Source organism: Mastigoproctus giganteus, chromosome 2, assembly GCF_048544385.1.
Source record: "Mastigoproctus giganteus isolate SK-2022 chromosome 2, ASM4854438v1, whole genome shotgun sequence".
NCBI lineage: Eukaryota > Metazoa > Arthropoda > Arachnida > Uropygi > Thelyphonidae > Mastigoproctus > Mastigoproctus giganteus.
Window position 1 is genome coordinate 245,945,720 of NC_143576.1, and position 24,417 is coordinate 245,970,136.

The 24,417-nt window shown below is 37.8% G+C and overlaps 1 protein-coding gene across 1 annotated transcript in view; it reads left to right on the plus strand.

Moving 5' to 3' along the window:
* LOC150090342 (uncharacterized) overlaps positions 1–24,417 on the plus strand; it is a 119,204-nt gene that overhangs the window by 25,541 nt on the left and 69,246 nt on the right. The window contains exons 3-4 of the mRNA XM_090389818.1: positions 8,290–8,511; positions 20,506–20,615. Of these exons, the coding sequence (XP_090245944.1) occupies positions 8,290–8,511; positions 20,506–20,615 (332 nt within the window). The remainder of the gene's footprint in view (positions 1–8,289; positions 8,512–20,505; positions 20,616–24,417) is intronic.

Consider the following 24,417-nt stretch of genomic DNA (forward strand, 5'->3'; position numbering starts at 1 on the left):
GGGAAGGAGCAGCAGTGCGTAGCACACGCTTCTTGATTAGACCGGGGTTCGAGCCCGTCACCACCAAATACGGAGGATGCGGAAAGGTCAGGGAATGACCACCGCATATTCCCGGAGCAATATGGCCTTAGTTGTTAATGCTCCTAAAAACCAAATAACAAACAAACAAACAAGCATCCTTGAACTCAGGGAAGGTCCTCACGGACTGGAGATGAGCAAATGTATCCCCAATTCACAAAGGGGGATTGAAGGGTGACACGAATAATTACAGACCAGTTAGTTTAACTTCTGCTCCGGGTAAAATAATTGAGTCACTGGTTAAAGATGCATTGCAGGATCATCTAGACAAGACTGCAGCAATAATTCAGACACAGCATGGGTTTGTTAAGGGAAAGTCTTGTCTGACAAATTTGATAGAATATTATGATGTGGTTACAAAGGACCTGGATGCAAAAATTAATTTTGATATCATATACAGTAAACCCCCGCTATTCGCGGGGGTTACGTTCCTGAGAAATTCGCGAATACCGAAAACGCGAATACTGAGTTATGGCTCCCATAGTAATAAAGGGGTTCCGTTCCAAAGTATGAAATATATAAGAAAAACTAGTCTAAAATTTTGTCTATGTATGTATTATATGTACCTTCATAATATGACATGTACATAGACAGTACATAGTGAAATGCAAGCATATAGCATCGAAATGAAAATAAGAAACAATTTAATATTAAATGTAATATTTATTAGAAATTTCAAACCAGCGCCTTTGCTAGCAAAAAAAAACATCCCGCCAGTGCTATCAGCAGTTTCGCTAAAGTGTTGGTAGAGGAGTTTTGCCTTTTCGCGAATGATGAGTGAACTTAACGGAATTTTATTTCGAGTTCGGTCTTCTATCCACAGATTTAAAGCCTTTTCCATTTTTTCTAATTTAACATCACGAGTTACAGAGCAAATTTTTGAAGCAATTAGCGCGTTTTCACGGACACTACGGCGGATTTTTTCTTCCGATTTCTTGATTGATCGTACCGTTGACTCATTGATTTTATAATGTTTTGCCACTGAGGAGACACTTTCACCATTAGAAATTTTGTCTAATAACTCAATTTTATTCGCTAATGTTATCACCTTCTTTGATATTTTCACATTTCTCTTTTTATTCGTAGCCATATTTTTGTAGGGGTTAGAAAGAACTTGTCCACAATAAAGTCACTTTCTTCCGTTAACGCACTCGAAAAAGTCTGTTTTACACTGCAAAACGGTAGATTTATCATTTTTGTAAGCATATCAATTTATAAATTGATAAATTTATTCAGTTTATAAGCATATAAATTAAAAGCAAACGACGAAACCTTCCATGACTAACACATACTGAACAAGGATTACCGAGAAACATCCACGCTCGCGATTTTTTCACCCCTCCCCCCCACCTACTGAGCGCTGTTTTGACCGGGAAAGATAATTTTAGCCACGCCCATGTTTTTTTATGGCGGAAAATATTCACGGCGCTTTAAAATTCACATTTTTTCAGGTTTCATTTTATATTAAATCGGCGATCGCGAATACGCGAAACCACGAATACAGATACCGCGAATAGCGGGGGTTTGCTGTATTTGGATTTCAGGAAAGTTTTTGGCACTGTTGCGCATGGAAGACTATTGTACAAATTGGAGCAGAATGGTATTAAGGGTAAGTTGTTACAATGGATAAAAGGATGGTTGAGTGGGAGAAGACAGAGGGTAGTAATTAATGGGTGCTGCTCTTTGTGGACTAATGTTATTAGTGGAGTCCCACAGGGTTCGGTGTTGGGTTCTCTGTTGTTTTATATTTATCAATGATATTGATGAAGGTATATCAGGCTTAGTGTCGAAGTTTGCAGATGATACAAAGGTTGGCAGGGTTGTTAATGACAGTAATGGCAGTGTGCTACTGCAACAGGATCTAGATAATTTGGGCAGATGGGCTAAGAAGTGGCAACTGAAGTTTAACCTTGACAAATGCAAAGTACTGCATATGGGTAGAAGTAACCCCAGAGAAACGTACCAACTGTGTGGTACTACACCTAAGGTGGTAGAAAATGAAAAAGACCTGGGAGTAATTGTGCAGTCAGATATGAAGTTTTCTGAGCAGTGCAGACAGGCTGCCAGGGCAGGTCATGGGGTTTTGTCAATGATATATAGGAATTTTGCTAGCAGGGAAAAGGAGGTGATTGTCCCTCTGTATAAGGCAGTGGTCAGCCCACGCCTTGCGTACTGCTTACAGGCCTGGAGGTCTCATTTTAGGAAGGATGTAGATTTGCTTGAGCATGTACAGAGAAGGTCAACAAGATTGGTGAGGGGAATGAAGGGATCCTCTTACCAAGAGAGGCTTAAGTTCTGCAAACTGCAGTGGCTGGAGACTAGGCACCTGTGTGGAGATCTGATTGAGGTGTATAAGGCCTTGAATGGGTTGAGCACACTGAATTCTAATGGGATCCTTCCACTTGTTCAGATTACGAACCTAAGGGGGCATAAATTCAAATTAAGAAAAGACAGGTGTAGAATAGATGTGCGGAAATTTGCCTTTAGCCAGCGGGTGGTTAATTGCTGGAACAAACTTCCATCTGTCGTTGTGGAAGTTGATAGGTTAAATAAATTTAAGGAGGAACTGGACAGGCATTTGGAGGGAATGGTGTGGTTTTTTTTTTTTTTTTGGCTGATGCTGCATAAGCTCATACACTTGCTTTCTTGCATCACATGGCACTACTACTAATATTATGTAATTGAATAAAATGGAAAAAATAAATGAATAAAAGAACTTTAAAGGATACCTCGTATTGTATTTCATAATGACATGGATAATTTCTGCATCAAGTAATATACATTAATTAATTACCAATAATTTGAAGAAAAGTCTGGTAATGCCATTTGGAATTTTCCAGCTAAAGATGAATCTCTGAAAATTCTTCCATTAATTATTTATCTTCCTATATCTAATTTACCTCTCAGATGGCAATGGATGATGCCCTACCATTTTTAGATGTGGTGGAAGAAGGATAACCTGTGCATAAGAGCCATAAGAACTAATATCTAGAGGAAATCCATATGTGTGGCTAATTTATGCATTATAATTTGGTCCATGCTCTAGCACACAAAGATAATATAGCTAGAGCTTTGTTATATATAAGGTAATAAATATGCTTGTAATGTATTCTCTCATAAGAAAGGCAGACTTCAGTATATGGGTGATAAACCTTCAAATTCCAGTTGAACCTTCAGCCCTAGAGGATGTTGCATTACTTCATTGAGGAACATGGGTGGTTTAAAAGGTGATTGTAATTCTCCACTGAATTTATCTGTTAAGTGAGATCATCTCCCAATACCATTTCACACAAATTTCTAGAATTTCTATATGCTCTGTGGAAAGGGAGGAGTTACCAACATTGTGTTACCAAAAGCCTGTGCAGAGCAACCAATGAGGAAGGGGAAATACTGTAGTAAGGGTCAGTGCTTAGATTGTGAGACATGTTATGACAGTCAGACAGGGTAGAAGAAAAAGATCATCATAGTGAAGAGCATTTTGGTACTATAAAGGATGATTGTTGATTACACAAGATCTGCCTAGAAGGTGCAGTGACCATCGATTATCCACACCTGCTATTACAATGCAGTTGGCTCAAAAGTTGATTAATGATTTAAGATGATTTCCTATATGCATATAGCATGTGCAGAGCATACCATCAGAATTAGAACACTGTTACATTCACCTTGCATTTGTTTATCATTCTTAAAGTCATTCCCACTTGTAACTTGAATATACTAGTACAACTTTGTAGTGGAGCAAAGATGTCATTGTAGTACATCTTTGGTATTTAAGATGCCACCCATCTTCTGAAAGCTCCAGCGACGCTAACATCTTACATTTGTAAGCAAATTTTGTTTTATTGCTTTTAATTATTATTTTAATCCTATATTATACAGTCATAAGTCGATTCATTCGCAAGTCAGATGTAAGCCCATTTTTTATGTACATAACACAATCCTTATTTATTTATTTTTATTTAATTGTTTGTTTATTTATTTATTAAACTATTTTTCCTTTTATTTTATATTTTAGTTTTATGTTTTAATTGTTGCCACAAGAGCTGATGTTGATGTTTTGAGGTTAGTATTGTTTCAAATGAGAGAGAAGATAAAGCTTGGGATACAGACCTAAATAACTTGAAGGGGTATGTCAGGGTAATAAACTATAGAAGATTACTTGGCTTGAACTGTGTCTACAGTAATGTAGGAGTGTTTTCAATAAAATGGCAGAATTTGAACTCCTGGTTAGGACAACTGATTTTTTTATGAAAACCCCAAACACAAAAGGTATTAAAACCTATAGTACTTAGTACCGTGCATGGGTTGAAGGAGAAGTATGGGCGGAGGCGGGTGCTGGAAACTTTGCTCTAGAGACTAAACATGGGTTTCACCACTTCAAGCCCCCAATAAGCAAAGTGGTGGTATTTCACCAGATGAAAGTCATCTACCACCTATTGCTGATATAATAGGGCTAACAGAAAAGTGGTGCCACAAGTAAATTGATGATGATGAGTTCCACTACGGTATGTATAATGTATTTACGAAAGATAGAGAAGATAGATGGGATGGAGGGGTCATGCTTTTTATCCAAAGCAGCCTGAGTGTGAAAAGAGCTTTTTATGAGTCTGCAGTTACGTCTGTCAGCATAGAATCTGTGTGGCGTGAGTTAGTTGGAAGCAAAAGAACATTGAAAGTGGGAGTAAACTACAGACCAGAAGATTGCAAAGAATATGACAAGTGTCTTTACGTGCAGATGGCATGGACAAGCAAGTGTGAAAATCTTATTATGTGTGACTTTAATCTGCCCCAGTTTGATATTAATAAGTGGGAGGAAAATTTACAATGGGGAAGAACTTTTTAAAATAAACTAGATGATTATTATTTGTACCAGCATGTTAGAGAAAGTACTAGGGGCGAGAATATTCTTGGTCTCATCATTAGTAATGATGAGGCCACAATTGTTCCTGTGATGTCACCACAGATGACATCACAGGAACAATTGTCAGGAAGTACATACATCATCAGTTGGAAGATGAAGAAAGATGCTGCAATAGTTAAAGGTAAAGGCATGTGAGTTTAACTTCAGAAGAAGAGACTTTGCCAGTTTAAGGCACTATGTGGCATTTATGAATTTGCGGATTGCCGAGGGATGGCGAATACATTTGAATTATAGAATATTTTTAAATAAAAAATTACAGAAGCCATGAACACATACATACCTTTAAGAAAATATTTGCAGGAGGAGGAGGATGCTGAAATGGATGACTGTGGAGCTGGCTGGTCAAATAGAACAGAAAAAGATAGCATGGGCAGTTACAGGGCGATGAAGAGTGCTGATGCCTATAATAGATACAAGTTCATCTGTAATAGTACTACAAATAAGGTCAGTGAGGCCAAGGCTGCATATGAGAAAGCATTGGCTAAGAGAGCAAAGAATGGGAGACAAGCAATTTTTAATGTATGTGGAAGGAATAAAAAAATGAAAAAAATTGAATCAGATTGAATACTTGAGCACTGAGTGTGGGAAAATGTTAGACAACCCAGCTGATGTTGTGGATGAATTGAACAGGTACTTTGCATCCGTCTTTACTGACAAAAGACCCTTCCTGCTGAGAAGAGGCTGTACGAGTGAGGCAGAGCAATATGAATTAGCAATGTCATAATTACAGATGATTGTTTATTAGAAAAACTTTTAAGCATAAAGGCAAGTAAGGCTCCCATAGTTGATGTCCTATACCCTGTAGTTTTGAAGGAAAGCTCGAGAGAGAGAGAGTGTATCAAACCATTGAGGTTAATTATGAAGGGACTCTGGGAGATTACTTTGGATTGGAGCAGGGCCAATGTATTGCCAATACATAAAAGCAGTTCTAGGATTGAAGTTGGTAACTACAGACTGGTTAGTCTGACTTCTGTGGTTAGAAAAATCTTAGAGGTAATGATTAAGAGTGCAATCCAGGGACATTTAGATAGATATGGCATTCTGAAAGATACAGAACATGGCTTCATTTAGAGTAAATCATGCTTAACTGACTTAGTAGACTATTTTGACACAGTTACTCATGAGCTGGATTTAGGAAACAATTTCAACAAGTTTATTTGGATTTTAGCAAAGCATTTAACATGGTCCCTTATGAGAGATTACTGTATAAGCTTGAACAGGTTGAGATTAATGGTAAGATTCTAAGATGGATTGCTTGGTGGCTGCAGGGCACAAGGTAGAGGGTTGTGATTAATGGATACTCTTCAGATTGGTGTAATGTCAGGAGTGGGCACCCTGAAGAATCGGTTCTTGTACCACTATTGTTTCTCATTGTCATAAATGACATTGACAAAGGGATAGAAGGCGTGATGTCAAAATTTTCAGGTGACCTAAAGATTGGTGGAGTTATTAATGAACAGTACCAAGCAGTGCTTCTTCAGGACGACTTTAATAGACTTCAAAGATGATCTGAGAAGGCACCTCCGTAGCCAGGTGGGCAGGAGCAGCAGTGCGTAGCACGTGCTTCTTGATTAGACTGGGGTTTGAGCCCGTGGCCACCAAATACGGAGGATGCGGAAAGGTCAGGGAATGACCACCGCATATCCCCAGAGCAATATGGCCTTAGTTGCTAATGCTCCTAAAAACCAAATAACAACAATGATCTGAGAAGTAGCACTATGTTTTAAATCTGCTAAATGCACTTGGGGAATAGAAACCCACAAAGAAATTGTTCACTTGGTGGGGTTGAATTAAAAACTGGAGGAGGAGGAGGAGGAAGGAAATCTGGGAGTTATTACGGTACGGGCAAATATGAAGTTTTCTGAACAGCATAAACAGGTAGCCAGGAAAGTCCACAGTGTCCAATCAATGATTTATCAAACATTATTCTGTAGAGGTAGGGAGGTCACAATCTCCCTGTATAAGTCAATTGTAAGACCACATTTGGAATACGTAAGGAGTATGGAGAACTTCTTACGTATTTCAAGTATTGAGAACTTATCTGAAGAAAGCCATTGAGCTTCTTGAAAGGGTCCAATGACAGGCTACTGGAATGGTGATATCGACAGGACAACCATATGAGGAAAGACTGATAATGTGGGCTACAGAGCTTGGCAACTAGGCACCTCAGAGGTGACTGATTGAGGTTTACAAGGCTCTGAGAGGGATTAGTAAAATGAATGAAGGTGGAATTCTTTATTGTTATAAAGAATTCCAGAACTAGGGGTCATAAATTCAAATTACAGGGCTTCAGGTTTAGATTAGATTGTAGGAAGTTTTATTTTAACTAGCAAGTTGTTGATTGCTGGAACAAGTTGCCCTCTCAGGTAGTTGAGGCTGACAGTTTGAATAAATTCGAAGGTCAACTGGATAGTTACCTGTGGGAGGAGGGAAGCATATAATTTGTGTTTTCTTATCTATTTTTTTTTTTTTTCTGTTGCCAGTGCAGCAAAAGCCTATGGCTTCCTTGCGCTAAGTGGCGAGTACTATTACAAGAGTTTTACATTTTATTAGTTTAGTTTTTACAAATCTCTAAAATTTGTTTCTTTACAGCACATATAATTTCCAAATACTCATCATCTAGGAGTGTCAGTGTTATCATCATTTGATCAGATATTTTATGTTATGTGCATTAAATAAGTTGCCAGAAGTCTCCTTGATAAGAATTAATACACTTGGAATTATTGTTTGTCTCAACCTGTTGCTAGGCTTCAAAGCAGAAGGATGTTTCTCCATTTTTTTTTTTTTTTTTTTTTTTGTCCTTCTAGGTATGATTTACATACATATAGATAGATGGGTTTGCGAATGAGGCTACATAGAATTAACTGTTAGAAAAAATGCATCTATCTTGAAATTGATGGTTTTATGTAATTTCGTGAGCTATCCCTCGGACGATTCCTTTAATACCACTGCGCAGGTAGCTGAGGTAGTCTTTTGGCAGCATCACAGCTGTGAAAAATATTTTAATTTTTTTTCTGAAACAACCATCGTAAGTCCAGATTGACGTAAGTTAAGGAGAGATTGTATTTATTTGTTCAACTTATTGGTTTTCCATATTTGTTAGAGGATAAAGAATATTAAAGCAGTATTTTTAAAATAGTGTTTGATGACTGGCTAGTGAAATTAGCACAAGACTGTAAAGTAGTAAAATTCACTGTGCTGGTGAGACAAATATGGTAGTTACCATATTAAAGTGAGTTTTGTTTTATTGATAAAGTAATGTTTTTAATCTGTATTGTATATCTCTTTAGATGATTTAGAGTTGGATTCTGAGAGCAACACAGGATCTACTGCAAGTCAGACAGTACGTAAGAACATCCCACTGAAACTTAAAGGAAAAGGTCGTGGACGTGGGCGCAGATCTGCTCGTGGTAGAAGAAGTATCAAAAAGTTATCTGTTATAACTAATTGTGAAGAAGATGAAGAGGATGTAGAAGAAGAAAGATCATCTGTGAAAACATCAGAAAATAAAAGTAAGACTTTCAAATCAAGATAAGTTAGCAGTTTTGGAGACTATTATGGTCATTATCTGAAGTATTTTTCTGAGTAATGCTAAATTTATTATTTACCTTTACTATGAACTGAAGTTAAAACATTTAAAGTAAATGTTTTACACCCACATTTCAGTATTAGTAGTGTCAAATGATGCAAGAAAGCAAGCTTATACAGCATCTAAAAAAAAAATTTCCCACATCATCTGTCCATCCCCTCCAATATTTTGTATAGTTCTTCCTTGAATATTAAGCTACTTGCTGGCTGAAGGCAAATCTCCACATATCTATTCTACAACCATCCCTCCTCAATTTGAATTTGTGCCCCCTCATATTTTTTTTTTTTTTTTTATGAAAACCCCAGACACGAAAGGTATCAAAACCTATAGTACTTAGTACCGTGCATGGGTTGAAGGAGAAGTATGGGGGGAAGGGGGATGCCGGAAACTTTGCTCTAGAGACTAAACATGGGTTTCACCACTTCAAGCCTCCAATAAGCAAAGTGGTGGTATTTCACCGGTTGATGAAAGTCATCTACCACCTTTAAAGGAAGAATGTTGTCAGCAGTCAGCCAGTATGTAAGGAAGGAGGAAAGCCCCTAATTGGAATGCTTTTTATGTAAACAAGATAGCAGTTTTTTTGTAGTTTGAACATAAAGAGGCTGTTAATTAATTGACAGGATTGGGGATTCTCACCTTTTTTACTCCTCAAAGAATACCGCATAAAAAAGGATAGATGGAACAGGACCAGGATCTATCCTTTTTACACAGATCACAGAACGGGTCACTCCCATTCCTGGATGTAATAGTACAACACGTAGGCCCACGTCTGGAGACCTCAGTATACCGTAAACCTATGTGGTGCGGTCAGTTTACAAACTACAGATCCGGCCATGCACCTAGTCATCTCAACAGCACTGCCCGCACTCTATTCTCCAGCGCTTGGAGCCATCTCAGCACTGATGCAACTAGATGCAGTGAGATTTCTCGTGTGAGTGCGGACTTAATGAACTGTGGCTATCCAACTCATGTGCTAGACAGGTGCCTTTTGCAAGCACAGGAGCTCACAGTCCACCCAAGAACCCCAAACCAGGACAATACACCAACTGCCTACATTCCCTACTATCCAGGTGTCAGGACGGATCTCAAAAATCCATAAAGAATACCGCATAAAATGCATACAGTTACCATGCAGAAGTCTACGTTCTCTTGTCTCCAGTATAAAGACTCCTGTCACACCTCTCTTACGCAGCAATGTAATATACAGTTGGTCCTCGTATAACACGTGTTTGCATTACACGATTAATAACCAGTGCCTCCATTAATTTCCCTGGAACAGAAGTTAAACAGAGTTTTTGGTATCCACCACTATCAAAATTATATTTGCTCTCTTCATCATATTTAAGTTCTAATAGTTCTTCTTGGCAAGTTATATCAACCTCAGCAAGATTTGCAGTAAAAGGATTTATCATCCAGTCATACATCTTCAAGTTCAGAATGTCTTTAAATCATTTTTCCATATCCAATTTAAGTTCGTTGAGGTGGCTACTGAACCTTTCAATCTCCTCTGGAGTTACATCATCTTTTATAGATGACAATTCGGGAAACTGATGAAATTCTCTCTTCAAAAGATTATGATGGAGAAGATCAAGTTTTCCGATAAATACTGACACAATATTTTTGCAGCTGATAAGAGTTATATTGGCTCCTTGAAGCTGCAAATTAATTTCATTAAATCTCTTGAAAATGTTTGCCAAATAAAAGGCATCATTCTTTACTGTTTTTAACTGTTGACAGAGACCAGCCTCATTATTACTTTCAAAAAATTGTATGACACTATCATATAATGCTACAAAACGAGACAAGCATATACCCTTTGAGAGCCATCGAATTTCTGTGTGTAAAAGTAATCTAATAAATTGCTCATTATTGTCCTGGCACAGCTGTTGAAGGCGCCTCTGTAGCCAGGTGGGAAGGAGCAGCAGTGCATAGCACACGCTTCTTGATTAGACCGGGGTTTGAGCCTGTCACCACCAAATACGGAGGATGCGGAAAGGTCAGGGAATGACCACCGCATATCTCGGAGCAATATGGCCTTAGTTGCTAATGCTCCTAAAAAAAAAACAAAAACTAACAGCTGTCGAAACATTGTGTCATCTTTGGCATTAGATGTGATCTTATTTACAGCTCTAATTATTATACTTAATGATGAATGGAGACTTGTACTTAAATGTTTTCCTACAAGATGTTGTCTGTGCACCACGCAATGAATACACAAAACGTTTAGCACTTCTTCCTTCAAATAAGCAACAAATCCACGATAGCGACCTACCATTGATGGTGCTCCATCAGTAGCGCATGCAACAATATTGTTCAAGGGTATGATTTCACAGCATTAAATATTGATAATCCTTTTGTATCTATAATAAGATTTACAGTGAATAGCATTTCTTCTTGCAATATATTGTTTTCATCAAGGTACCATACATATGTCATCAATAGAGCATTATTAATCTGCAATGGTAGATTCATCCAACTGTATGGAAAATGAAGAGTTTTGGAGAATACCTATAAGTTTATTTTCAACATTAACTGCCATTTTGTCAATGCGTCACTTTACTGTGCTCTCGCTAACGGGCAATGTTTTTAAAACTTCAGGTATATCCTGATGCATTACTGTTGAGATAAATTCTTTAATAGAGGGTATTATCAAAGTTTCTCCAATATTATGGTTTTTACCACTTTTTGCAATTAATTGTGATATACGATAAGCTGCAATTAATCCATCTTCGTTCTTTGGATGTTGTTTCTTAGACTTAAATGATGCAGTTATTGTTGAACGATTTTGAAATATTTTATACATTTCTTGAAAATATTCAATGAGCTTATCTTTATCTTTTGAATGCTTTGTAGCAAGGTGTTCTCGCAAAATTGACTTGGCTTCATTGCTTCATTGGATAATGTCTTGTGGCACAGTAAACGCATTGGAAGCTGTTTATTTGTAACAGATTCGATGAAACCCATCGTCAGATACTCTGGTAAATAGCCACGAGCGTATTTCTTTTTTTGAGGCATGGGTTCACAACTTGTTGCACAATTTATCAACTCCTTCCAAGCCGCGGACGCGTGCTTACTCACGAATCTAACCACGTACTGCCCTCCCCACCATGAAAGAGGTACAGCTCAAAGACTGAGTGATGGCCGGTGGTAAGCGCTGCCCTTGTTATGAAAGCATATTTTAAAATGCTTGGGCGGTAGGGACCAAGTTAATGACCACTGTGTTAGACCATACCATGAGTACTGTGTACAGGTCTGGAAGCCTTGTTTTAGAATGGTTGGATCTCTGGGAACTGAGATGCAGAGAAGAGTAACAGGATTAATCAGAAGCACAAAAGACTTCTCTTTCCAAGAGACTTCAGTTCAGAAAAGTGCATCGTCTGTAACTAGACATCTACAAGGAGATCCGATTGAAGTGGTTATGGAAGAATTTTTTTTTTAGGAAGATCCCAAGCACAAGAGGTATTAATTAGAACCTGTAGTACTTAGTACCAAGAATGGGTTGAAGGTTGAGAAGATGAAAGGAAATACTTGTTGACATTAGACTTCAATTTCTGTAGGATGTAATTTTTGGGAAATATGTATGAAAGGAGATTGTTCCAGAAGTCGAAGGAATAAATGAGGAAGAAAAAAAGTTTGGTTCTGTGAGTTTGAAGTAGAACAGCAAAAGGATGCTGACTGGTTGCAGCATGCTTTCAGACTGGTTTGAAAGAGAGCGCAGGAATTATAACAGAAATAAATCAGAAGAACAGTGCCCATGGAAGTGTCTATAGAAAAAGCATACAGCAGAAACAGAATGTCTATGAGACAGAGATTGGAGAGACTTTGTTAGAGATGGATCATTAATTAACCTTACTGTCCTCCTTTGAATGGAATCTAGAAACCTGAGAGAGGTTTTGGGGACACTGCCCCAGAAGATTTAATACAGTAATCTGACCAGGGTGAAGAAGAACTTGGATTTCAGGAAAGATTTTGATACTGTTGCACATGGAAGACTGCTGTACAAATTGGAGAGGTATGGCATTAAGGGTAAGTTGCTACAATGGATAAACGGATGATGGTTGAGTGGGACAACAGAGAGTGGTAATCAATAGACACTGCTCTTCGTGGACAAATGTTATTAGTGGAGTTCCCCAGGGTTCGGTGTTGGGCTCATTGTTGTTTTGTATATTTATCAATAATATTGATGAAGGTATATCAGGTTTAATGTCCAAGTTTGCAGATGATACAAAGGTTAGCAGGGTTGTTAATGACAATAAAGACAGTATGCTACTCCAACTGGATCTAGATAAGTTGGGCAAATGGGCTGAGAAGTGGCAACTGAAGTTTAACATTGACAAATGCAAAGTACTGCATATGGGTAGCAATAACCGAAGAGAAACGTACCAACTGTGTGGTACTACACTCAGGGAAGTGGAAAGTGAAAAAGACCTGTAGATAATTGTGCAGGCAAATACGAAGTTCGCTGACAGTGCAGATGGGCTGCCAGGGCAGGTCATGGAGTCTTGTCAATGATATATAGCAATTTTTCTGGCAGGAACAGGGAGGTGATTATCCTGTTATACAAGGCAGTGGTCAGGCCACACGTAGAGTACTGTGTACAGGTCTGGAGGCCTCATTTTAGGAAGGATGTAGAGTTGCTGGAACGAGTACAAAGAATGACAACAAGATTGGTGAGGGGAATAAAGGGATGCTCTTACCAAGAAAGGCTTAAGTTCTGCAAATTGTAGTGCCTGGAGAGTAGGCACCTGCGTGGTGATCTGAATGAGGTGTCTAAGGCCTTGAATGGGTTAAGCAAGCTGAATGCTGATGGGATTCTTCCTCTTGCTCAGATTAAGAACCTTAGGGGACACAGTTTCAAATTGAGGAAAGACAGTTGTAGAATAGATGTGCAGAAATTTGCCTTTAGCCAGCGGGTGGTTAATTGCTGGAACAGACTTCCATCTTTTGTTGTGGAAGTTGATAGCCTAAATAAATTTAAGGCTGAGCTGGACAAGCATTTGGAACGAATTGAGGGTGAAATAGGAGAGGTCTTTTTTTTTTTTTGCTGATGCTGCATAAGCTTGCCTTCTTGCATCGTATGCCTCTACTAATGCTAAGAAAAGAAATCTTGCAGATCATCCCATTTTGCATACTTGTAATGTCAAACAACATGAGATTGAGAATGGCCATGAGAGAAAGGCTCTATTGGAGACCACAAATTTGTGATCTGATGTGACTAAAGGACCACCTCACCTCGACAATATACTTAGAGGGGTTATTTGTTAGAAAAAGATCAAGCCTGTTGGCTCTGTGGTTAGGATTATTTGTTATTCTGGTAGGTAAATTGAGCAATCTATGTGAAGTCATCAGTAATTGTAAAAACCTCAGCATCTCAATCAGTTGGTCTGTGTGACTAGAAAACAGAAGCCAGCTGGAGTTGTGAACATTAAAATCATCAAGGAAAATTGCCTCACTGTTAGGAAACTTGGACTGGAGAAAGTCAAGTTTAAAAGAGAGCAAGCCAAAGAGTTCCAAGTGAAAAGTGGAGATGGGAGAATGATAGAGGCAACAGATGAATTTGACAGAGAGGTTTTAAGCTATAGAAGATCACAAAGAGGAGATTCCAAATTACTGATTCTCTAAAAGTGAATATCAGAATGCATGTGCACAACTACCACTTTTGAAGTGAAAGAAATCATATAGTGAATAATTAGGACAACTGAGGTGAGCATTGGTTAAATCAGCAGATGATTGGGATTCTGTCAGAAAAAGTATGTGGTTTGGCACTGTAAGTGGAAATGGATATCATTGAGATTGGAACTGACACCATGCATATTTGTAAAATGAAAAAGGAAGTGTTTGAGAGGTTTAGATCTTTTTGCAAATAAGTTTGTTCTATTATTTTGACTATTCGTGGTATATCGTATAGTAAGAAAAGGTAGGGAGGACATGTTGTGTGAAGTAATGAAGTTTTTGGATATGGCATACACAGTGCAAGAATATACCCATCTCCTTGACATAACTTTGCCTTGACAATGCCCCCCTCCCCACACTACTTGGACTCACTCCACTCACTATCTGACAGAGTAGAGGCAGTGAGATTATACACTAGCTAATCTGGACACCTCCTAGAGAGTTGTCAGTAGGTTCAGTCCAGTGGACTATCTATTGGTCAGCTTGCGATCACTGTTTTAGAGCTGTACACTCGTTATGTAAGGAAGATTGGATCTAGCCATTGTGTCCATCATAATCTCAAAACACATCAGTCATACTGCACAATGGAAGAGGTGGGGAAGGAGTTGCTGGAGCTTTTTGATCTGGAGACAACATGGGTTCTATCACTTCAAGCCTCCAATAAGCAAAGTGGTAGTATTGTACCAGTTGATAAGAGTCATCTAGCATTACTTGATAACACAGAGGGGCGGCAATCCTCCATGTGGTGTGGATGCCACACCTTGACCCCTGCTTACTTTGGTTTGCACCTCTGTGGTTGCCTCCAGTATACTAGGTGTCTTATTTCAGGACTTGCACATTGGGGTTATACCAAGGGTTACCATCGTCAAGGTGCAGGCAGAGGATTTTGTTGTAACAGAATGACCGGCCTTCACTAAAATTTGGTCCATTTGACTTGATTGTCATCTGAATATAAATTCCGTGAGCGTTTTAGACTCCCAGGTAGCAAGCCCAGCTCGACATACCTGAGAGAATGTCTTTGACAGCCTCAAGGGCCAAGCCTTCTAAAGTAATCAGTATCATTTTTAATTAAATAACATCATCTAGCTGGGGAGTACATTATTCATTAAAAATTCATAGGTTCTGTTGTGCCTTCAAGTTTGTGTTTAATAAATAACGGATTCACCCAATAGGTGATTTTAATTAAAAACAATATTGGTTCTTTAAGTCAACGTATGCAGAAACATAGTTGTTTCTAAAGAGCATAAAATTATGCAAGAAAGCATCAGCAAAAAAAAAAAAAAAAAAACTACCCACCTTGCCTATCCATCCCATCCAAGAATGTGTTTTTTTTTTTTTTTTTTTAATATGTAAACCCCAAACACGAGAGGTATTAGAACCTATAGTACTTGGTACCATGCTTGGGTTGGTGGTTCAGAAGACGAAAGAAGATATTTGTTGACATTGGACTTGAACTTCTGCAGACTGTAATTTTCAGGAAATACGTATGAAGGAAGGTTGTTCCAGAAAACGGCAGTTGAATAAATAAACAAGGAAGATGAAAAGTTGGTTCTGTGAGTTTGAAGTTGGACAGTATATGGATGTTGGCTGGTGGCGGCACGTGTTCGGACTGTTTTGAAAGAGAGAGCGGGAATTATAGAAGCCAATTCAGAAGAACAGTTCCCATGGAAGTATCTGTAGAAGAGCCATGCAGCAGAAACAGTATGTCTATGAGAAAGCGAGTGGAGAGACTCTGTTAGAGAGGAGTCATCAATTAACCTAACTGCCCTTTTCTGAATGGAATCTAGAAGACTGAGAGAGGTTTTGGGGGCACCACCCCAGATGTGGGAACAATATTCCATGGTAGGGCGGATTTGTGATTTGTACAGAGTGAGCAGCTGTTTGGAAGAAAAGTAACACCGAGAGTGAAAGAGAAAACCAGGTTTTTTAGATGCAGAGGAAGCAATATTTGTAATGTGCTTGTGCCAAGAGAGATTAGAAGTCAGGGTAATCCCCAAAAAGAGATATATCATTTTGCCTAGAAAGCAGAGTGTCACCAAAGATAAGCATAGGAGCAGAAGAATCCTTTTTGCAAGATATAAGACAAGACTGAGTTTTAGAAGGGTTGAAATCAACTAAGTTGTCTTTGCCCCACTGGAGAATTACCTGGAAATCGGCATTTAAGGAATTGCTAGTGAATATTTGAGAAGTTGAAGTTGATTGAGCAGGGCAAGGTTTCTCAAAATGGAAAGTGGAATGCAACGAGCTATCATCGGCAAAACTATGGATAGGATTTCCAGTCAATGGAAGAAGGTCAATAATATACAAGAGGAAAAGAGTGGGGGAAAGAACTGAACCTTGGGGGACACCAGCATTAGTGGAAAAGTTAGAAGACAGAGAACCATCTACCATCACCCTTAGTGAGTGATCAGAGAGAAAACTGGATAACCAATTACTAAAAACAGTTGGCAAACCATAAGATGGAAGCTTGTTTAGAAGACCTTTATGCCAAACACAATCGAAAGCCTTAGAGATGTCAAGAGCAACTACTTGTGTTTCACCAAACCTTTCCATTGAATTAGTCCATAAATGGGTAACATAAGCCAGAATATCACCAGTGGATCGACACTGACAGAATCCATACTGGCGAAGGTTTCTAGGTAGTTTAAGATTTGGCGGTTAATTGATTTCTCCATTACTTTAGAAAGAGTAGAAGTAATTGCAATGGGACAATAATTGGATGGGAGAGATTTGTCACCCTTTTTAGCAACTGGCTGGATATGAGCAAATTTCCAAGCAGAAGGAAAAACACCTTTGGAATAAGAAAGTGAAAAAAAGTGGCAAAGAATAGGAGTAAGTTCAGGAGCACAGATTTTGAGAACAAGTGGAGAAATACCATTGGGACCTGGAGCTTTCTTAGCATCAAGATTCATCAAAATCCTTCTGACATCCTTTTGACGGAAGACCACAGGAGGCATTGAATGGAGCATGTTGGAAATGGTAGGTGGTGTTTTACCAAGATCATTAATACATGAGTTGGAAGAAAAATGGGATGCTAGCAGGTCAGCTTTATCCTTGGCTAAAGTGACAACAGAACCATCTGGTTTGGACAGAGGTGGGAGCAGAGATGGACAAAAGTTGCGGCCAATAGCTTTGGCAAGAGACGAGAATGCTCGGCTACCATTAGGGCAGGAAGCAAGTTTTCTACTCTTAGCCTGTTCAAACTCTAGTTTGGACTGATTAATAACTGCTTTACAATTGTTGCGAGCTTTGGTGTAGGCAGAAAATGAAACTGAAGAATTAGAAACAAGCCAATTGTGATATGCAACATTCTTCTCTTGAACAGCCTTAGCACATTTATTGGAAAACCAAGGTTTAGATAAAGGATGAGATTTTAAAGTCGAGTGTGGGATAAAGGACTCCATTCCTGCAAGATAATTTCACTGACACGATCTGAGCAAACGTTGACATCAGAAGTTTTGAAACAGTAATCCGACCAAGGAAAAGAAGTCTTGCAGGTCATCCCATTTTGCATTCTTGTAATGCCAAACAACACGAGGTTGGGAATAGCCATGAGATAAAGGTTCCATTGGAGAAGAGACAATCACCAAGTTGTGATCTGAAGTGCCTAAAGGACCCCTCACATCGACCGTGTACTTAGAAGGGTTATATGTCTAGTTCTTCCTTGAATTTATTTAAACTATCCAGTTCCACAACAACAGGTGGAGGTTTGTTCCAACAATCAACCACCTGCTGGCTGAAGGCAAACTTATGCACATCTATTCAGCTACCATCCTTCCTCAATTTGAATTTTGGATATCTCCAGATGCTTCAATTTGCAAAACTTAAGCCTCTCTTGATAAGCACACCCTTTTGTTCCCTTCACCAATCTTGTTTCCCTTCTCTGCACCCTTTTCAACAAATATGCATCCTTCCAAAAATGTGGCCTCCATATCTGTATACACTACTTAAGATGTAGCCTAACTGTGACCTTGTACAAAAGTATAATCATCTCCTTATAGCTCTTAGCAAAACTCCTCTATATCATTAACAAAACACCGTGAGCTGTTTTGGCTAGTCTGCACTGCTTGGAGAACTTCATATCTGACTGCACAATTACCCAAGGTTTTTTCATTTTCCACTGTACTGAATGAAGTACCACACAGTTGTTATTTTAATGTGGAATTACTGCTGTAATGTGGATGCCATATGCAGTACCTCACATTTCTCAGTGTTAAACTTCAACATGTTGGGCAGACAACTTGTGTAACTGAGACCTACTAATATTTGTAAAATCGGACAAATGCATTTGTCCGATTTTACAAATATTAGTGGCCCTAGGATTTCTATGTTATTTTTTATACAATGTTAACTGCCATTCCTCAGCCCATCAGCCTAATTCTTCTAGATCTTGCAGTAGCTTACCTTATTTACTGTCATTGACCACCCTGCCAACCTTTTGTATCATCTGCAAACTTAGATATTAAGCCTGATATATCCTCATCATTATCATTAATAAGTACTGAAAACAACAAAGTGCCCAACACCGAACCCTGGGGACTTCACTATAACTCTAGTCCACGAAGAGCAGTGCCCGTTGATAACTCTCTGTCTTCTCCCACTCAACCATTCCTTTATTCATAGCAGTAACTTGCCCTTAATTCAAATTGCTCCAGTATGTACAGCATGTGCAACAGTATCTAAAGCTTTCCTGGATGGTACCGGATTGCTATATCCCCTAGATGCCAGATGCCAGTGCCTTGTGATTCCTGAAGAGTTGGTGCTCTGGCAGATGAAATCCTTAATTTCACTCAAAATTTTTGCATTTTAGTTCACAAATCCTGCACCTTCAAAAGCACCTGATGCAATGGAGACAAGTTGGTTTCATCAAAGCCTGGTGTACTTCAGTTATTCAAAAACTCGTTTCTTTCATTCTCAGTACTGCATAGTACTAAATGAGTAGATTAAGCAATCTTGCTTTAAATAGTATAAAACCTGTTAAATTAAGGTAGCATATGGAAACAAAACATACTGAAATTGCGGTAAGCCTTGTGACTTTTGTTAGGAAGTTAAACAATTACTATTTGCATCTTTAAAAATGCATAATATGGTATGCAGCTTCATCAAGTGGAATGGTAGTCTTCCTGATGACAGAATTGATGTAGAATGCTACCTGAAACTTCTTAAAGACATCTTTGTTCTAACCCTTCAAGTCATGGGAATGAACATGAAAGAAACATTTTTTTTTAACTAGATGGGCCAAGGCCATGCACAACTGGGCAGTTCATTTTTTGAAGGAATATTTTAATGATAGTATCATATCTAATCGATATCCACTCAATCCCATATTGAATCTGAATCCAGTCCAGATCTCAATTCCTACAATTATTTCCTATGTAAATTCTTGGAGAGATATGTACAGCAGCAGTAGTTCACTTTTGAAGAACTGAAAGATGAAATCACAGCCACTGATAGGCATCTTTGACGGAACTCTGTCAGCAGTTATGGTAAACATCATGCAACATGTGCAAATAGTCTTTAATGATAGTCTTATCACTAGAGGTTTGGTGGCCTCTTGCTGCCTTCTTTAATATGAGTGATATTTTCTTTTCCTGTTTCTTTGGTGATTATCTGAGAATTGTTCAGTTTCCAGTGAGTATCCCCTGCTATTTCTGTTATCGTATACTTTGAGCTATAGCCAAGCTGACCAGTGTGCCAGCATTAAATTTCTGCAAATATTTTCTAGTTAACATATCTCCTAGAATGCAAATATACAGCAGTACTGCTAGGTTCTTGAAAGATACAGACAATATGAACTTTATCTTCAAACAGAACTTCAAGCAAACAGAACTTCAAGATACATCAAAAAGATCATTATTTAATTATTTATTACTTTGGCCACCTGTACCATTGAGTTCAAAAACTTGTGTGTGCATCTGAATTAATTCAAATTGTTCCTTTAGTGGGGACAGGTATTTACAGCACATAAACAGTGATATTGAATTTTCTGTGATTTTCTGAAACATGAAAAACTTTCTATTGTAGAAAAAATATGATTACTTTTGTGTAATTTTTCTAAGCTTTATATTGTTGGTCATGTGAAGATGAGAAATGTCATTAACATTTAATCATGTATTATTATAGTGCCTTATTAAAATAGTATATCTGTGCATGTGTGTGTATATTGAACAATGCATATTGGACGTATGTCAGTTGATGATTTTTTAATTATTATTTTTTTTTATTTATTTATTTTACCTCTTAGTTAAAATTGAGAATGATATCTCAAAGTTTGAGACTCCAACATTTGGGACTTTGGAACGGAATATTCCCGAGCCACTTCATCAAAATAAAAAGCTACGATGGGATCACAAAGTAAGTAGTATAACCTTAAAATTTTTATATAATTATTTTAAAAGAGTTAATTTTGTTGTGGAAAATAACTAGAGTTACTATTAACAAAGCAACAGTTTGAAGCATTTTGTTACCAAGTCATAGGGCCTTTGAGACACAAATCAACTTAATTTTTTAAAAATTGTTTTCAATTAACATTTCCAACAGAAATAAATGATATCATTGTTTGATTTGTTTAACTTTGATTCTATTTCTGTTTCTTGGTTTTCCCATGTTTGTCGTAGGTTTATATAAGAACAGATATTGTGAATGTTAAGTTCTTTGAAAAAGATTAGTAATGAAATGGTAAGGTGAAAGGAGAGGAAGATAATTATAGAACCATAATCATGTATGGCATGGGTTTTCTTTTTTTCTTTTTTTTTTTTCTTTTTTTTTTTTTTTTTTGTAATCCCAAATTTAACAAAAGCTTTATCTAAAAATGATTTTGAAAAAAGTACATAATAACCATTGAAGAGTGTCAATAATAAATTATCAAGTCAACACGAAGACAATAAAGCACACTTCCATTAGAAAGAAAAGTTGATGGAAATTATGTGTTTGAATATGAGATGTGTTCAGAATTGGAATAATACTAATTATCTATTTCTGAATTGTTATTCCAATCTGACATGGTAAATATAGAAAGTAAGTAGGTACAAGAGTAAGTATAGAAAGTAAGGGAGGGATTGTAGCCACAATACAAAATTGACATGTAGCAGCAGACACGTGTAGAGGACCAAATGGTTGTATTTTACCATACAGTTTTTGAATATCTGAAATCACATTAGGCCAAGGCTACAAGCATGTGTTTTTCCTGTAGCCTTGCAGCAGTGTAATATTTTTTGCGTACAGTGCATCTTGTTGCCATTTAAAAAGATTAACTACCAGCTTTGGGATGGGGTGAAATTAGCACCATTCAGAAATTGTTGAAATATACATACAGACAAGTGATTGTATGGTATCTTAGGATACAGAGTATAGAGCACTAATTTTGCTGTTCACAGGATTTAATAAGTGCTGAAGACACATTCTGTTATTATATGCATAGATTACTGTTTCATTTTTTTGGAATTTGGAAAATGTTTTTATACCAACAGACTTCCCTTTTTTTGAAATGCTTTTACTAAAACTTACTATATAGCAGGGGTGGCCAACGAGTCAATCGCAGATTTAATTTCGGTCGATCACAACGAATTTTAAATATACAGTCATCCCTTGATTTGTGTAATGAAATTTTTGAGGTGGTAGATTGCGGCACCTTTTGAAGGAAAAAAGTAGATCGCATCACAAATTAAGTTGGCCACTCCTGCTATATAGAATGCACATAGGAAGATGAGGAGGAAAGCTATGATGTGTTGCATTATTAAAAGTTATTGAATACTTCCTTTTATGATTTTCTTTATTAAAATAATTGGGTAGCCACATATCTTAGAGTCAAAGGCACTGCTGTGACAGCTGTGCCAGACGTTTATCAAACTCTAACAGGAACTAAATGATTTTGTAATAACTGAGAGGAAAGTGAAAGAGAAATTGTTGAAATTAAACATAACAAAGCAACTAGGGTGGATGGAATCTATCCAGATGTATTAAGTGAGGCAGCAAAGGAACTAAGCAAACCTTTAGTCATAATTATGATAGCATTCTTGTATTCGGTGGGGGGGGGGGGCTGCAGACTGGAGATGTATGAACGTATCTCCAGTTCACGAAGGGGGATTACAGACCTGTTAGTTTAACTTCTGTTCAAGGAAAATAGTGTAGTCACTGGTTAAATAAGTAATGCATGACCATCCATACAAGGCTGCAGTTATACTTCAGATACAGCATGAATATTTTAAGGGGAAATCTTGTCCGACCAATTCGGTTGGATACAGATACTAAGATGTCACAAAGAAACTGGATGCAAAAAGTAATAATTTTGATATACAATTGAATTTCAGGAAGGCTTTTGATACTATTGCACATAAGAGACTGCTGTACAAGTTGAAGCAGTGTTCCGTTAACGTCAAGTTGCTGCTATGGATAAAGGGACGATTGAGTGGGGAAAAGCAGAGAGTGGCAATCAATGGACACTACTTTTCGTGGACTAATATTATTAGTGCAGTCAGTGTAGTCACAAAGGAAGTGGATGCAAAAAATAATGATATCATATACTTGTATTTCAGGAAAGCATTCGATACTGTTGCACATGGAAGACTGCTGTACAAATTGGAGTGGCATGGCATTAAGGACAAGTTGCTACAATGGATAAAGGGATGGTTGAGTGGTAGATGGCAGATAGAGGGGTAATCAATGGACTCTTCGTGGACTAATGTTATTAGTGGAGTTCCCCAGGGTCCTGTGCTGGGCCCATTGTTATTTTGTGTATTCATCAGTGATATTGATGAGTTTATATCAGGCTTAATGTCCAAGTTTGCAGATGATACAAAGGTTGATAGGGTTGTTAATGACAGTAAAGACAGTATGCTACTGCAACTTGATCTAGATAAGTTAGGCAAATGTGCTGAGAAGTGGCAACTGAAGTTTAACATCGACAAAAGCAAAGTACTGCAAATGGATAGCAGTAACCCAAGATAAACATACCAACTGTGTGGTACTACACTCAGGGAAGTGGGGAGTGAAAAAAACCTGGGGGGTAATTGTGCAGTCAGATATCGAGTTCACTGAGCAATGCAGATGGGCTGCCAGAACAGGTCATGGAGTCTTGTCAATGATATACAGCCACTCCCCAACTTGCATAAGGGTTGCGTTTGGTGGAACTCTGTGTAAGTCGAAATTTCCCTAAATGTTTATGCAGCACTCTCAAATTTGATTGAAGCAAAAAAGAAATGTTCGACAAACATGTAAATAGAATTATTTATTCAATTTTTTTTATTTCGTGCACAGAAAAAATGACAAAAGTGTACAAAATTATAAAATTACAAAAAGAGAGGAGACAGGCATAATCAGCAAGTTTTACCTTTCGAGCATCGTTGCCAGAATTAACTCTCCAGCTGATAAGCACACCGCTGCGGAGATTTAGAAGGGGTTTTTCCCCGCACATCACAAAATTTCTCTGCAGCTGCAGAATCGACACTGGCGACTTCACCGCATACTTTAATGTTTTGGAAACCAGCGCGATGCTTGAACCTATTAAACCACCTGTTGCTTGCCACGAACTTGGCTTGGGGTTTGCCGTACTTATTCTTAATATCTTCATAAATACTTCTTTCTTTTGCTTGAATGGCTATTGGACTCAGGGGCACTTGCTTCTGAATCTGATTTTCCATCCATATTATTAATAGCTTTTCCATCTTTGATATAACACCTGAACACTGTTGAAGCAGCGAAACTTAATTCAGTGCAATAGATGACAAACTTTGTCCTGCTTCGTATTTCTTAATTAATCATCTTCATTTTGAAATCAATTTTGTTTCGTTTCCTAGCACTTACACTTTCCGTTGGTCCCTTTCCCTTCACCATTGTAATAAGTAAATAGGAATGAAGAGAGGATTCTGAAAATTTATTTATGTCTTTTGTGTGATTGAAGATTTCAGTGAAGGGGAACTCGTTTCGCCATAATACTGTAACATAAAAACCCACGGAATTCCAGTTATCAGTATTATCGCAAATGCAATAAGATCAAGTTTACTAGGGCTTTCCTATTTTGTTTTATGGTAGTGACCTCCAGAAATGTGTTTTAGAAAAATATTACAAAGGCATTCAAAATTCATTCTTATAACGGAACATATGATAATGATGAAAGTGTAGCACAATTTCCATTATAAAAATGACCTTTTAGAGAGAT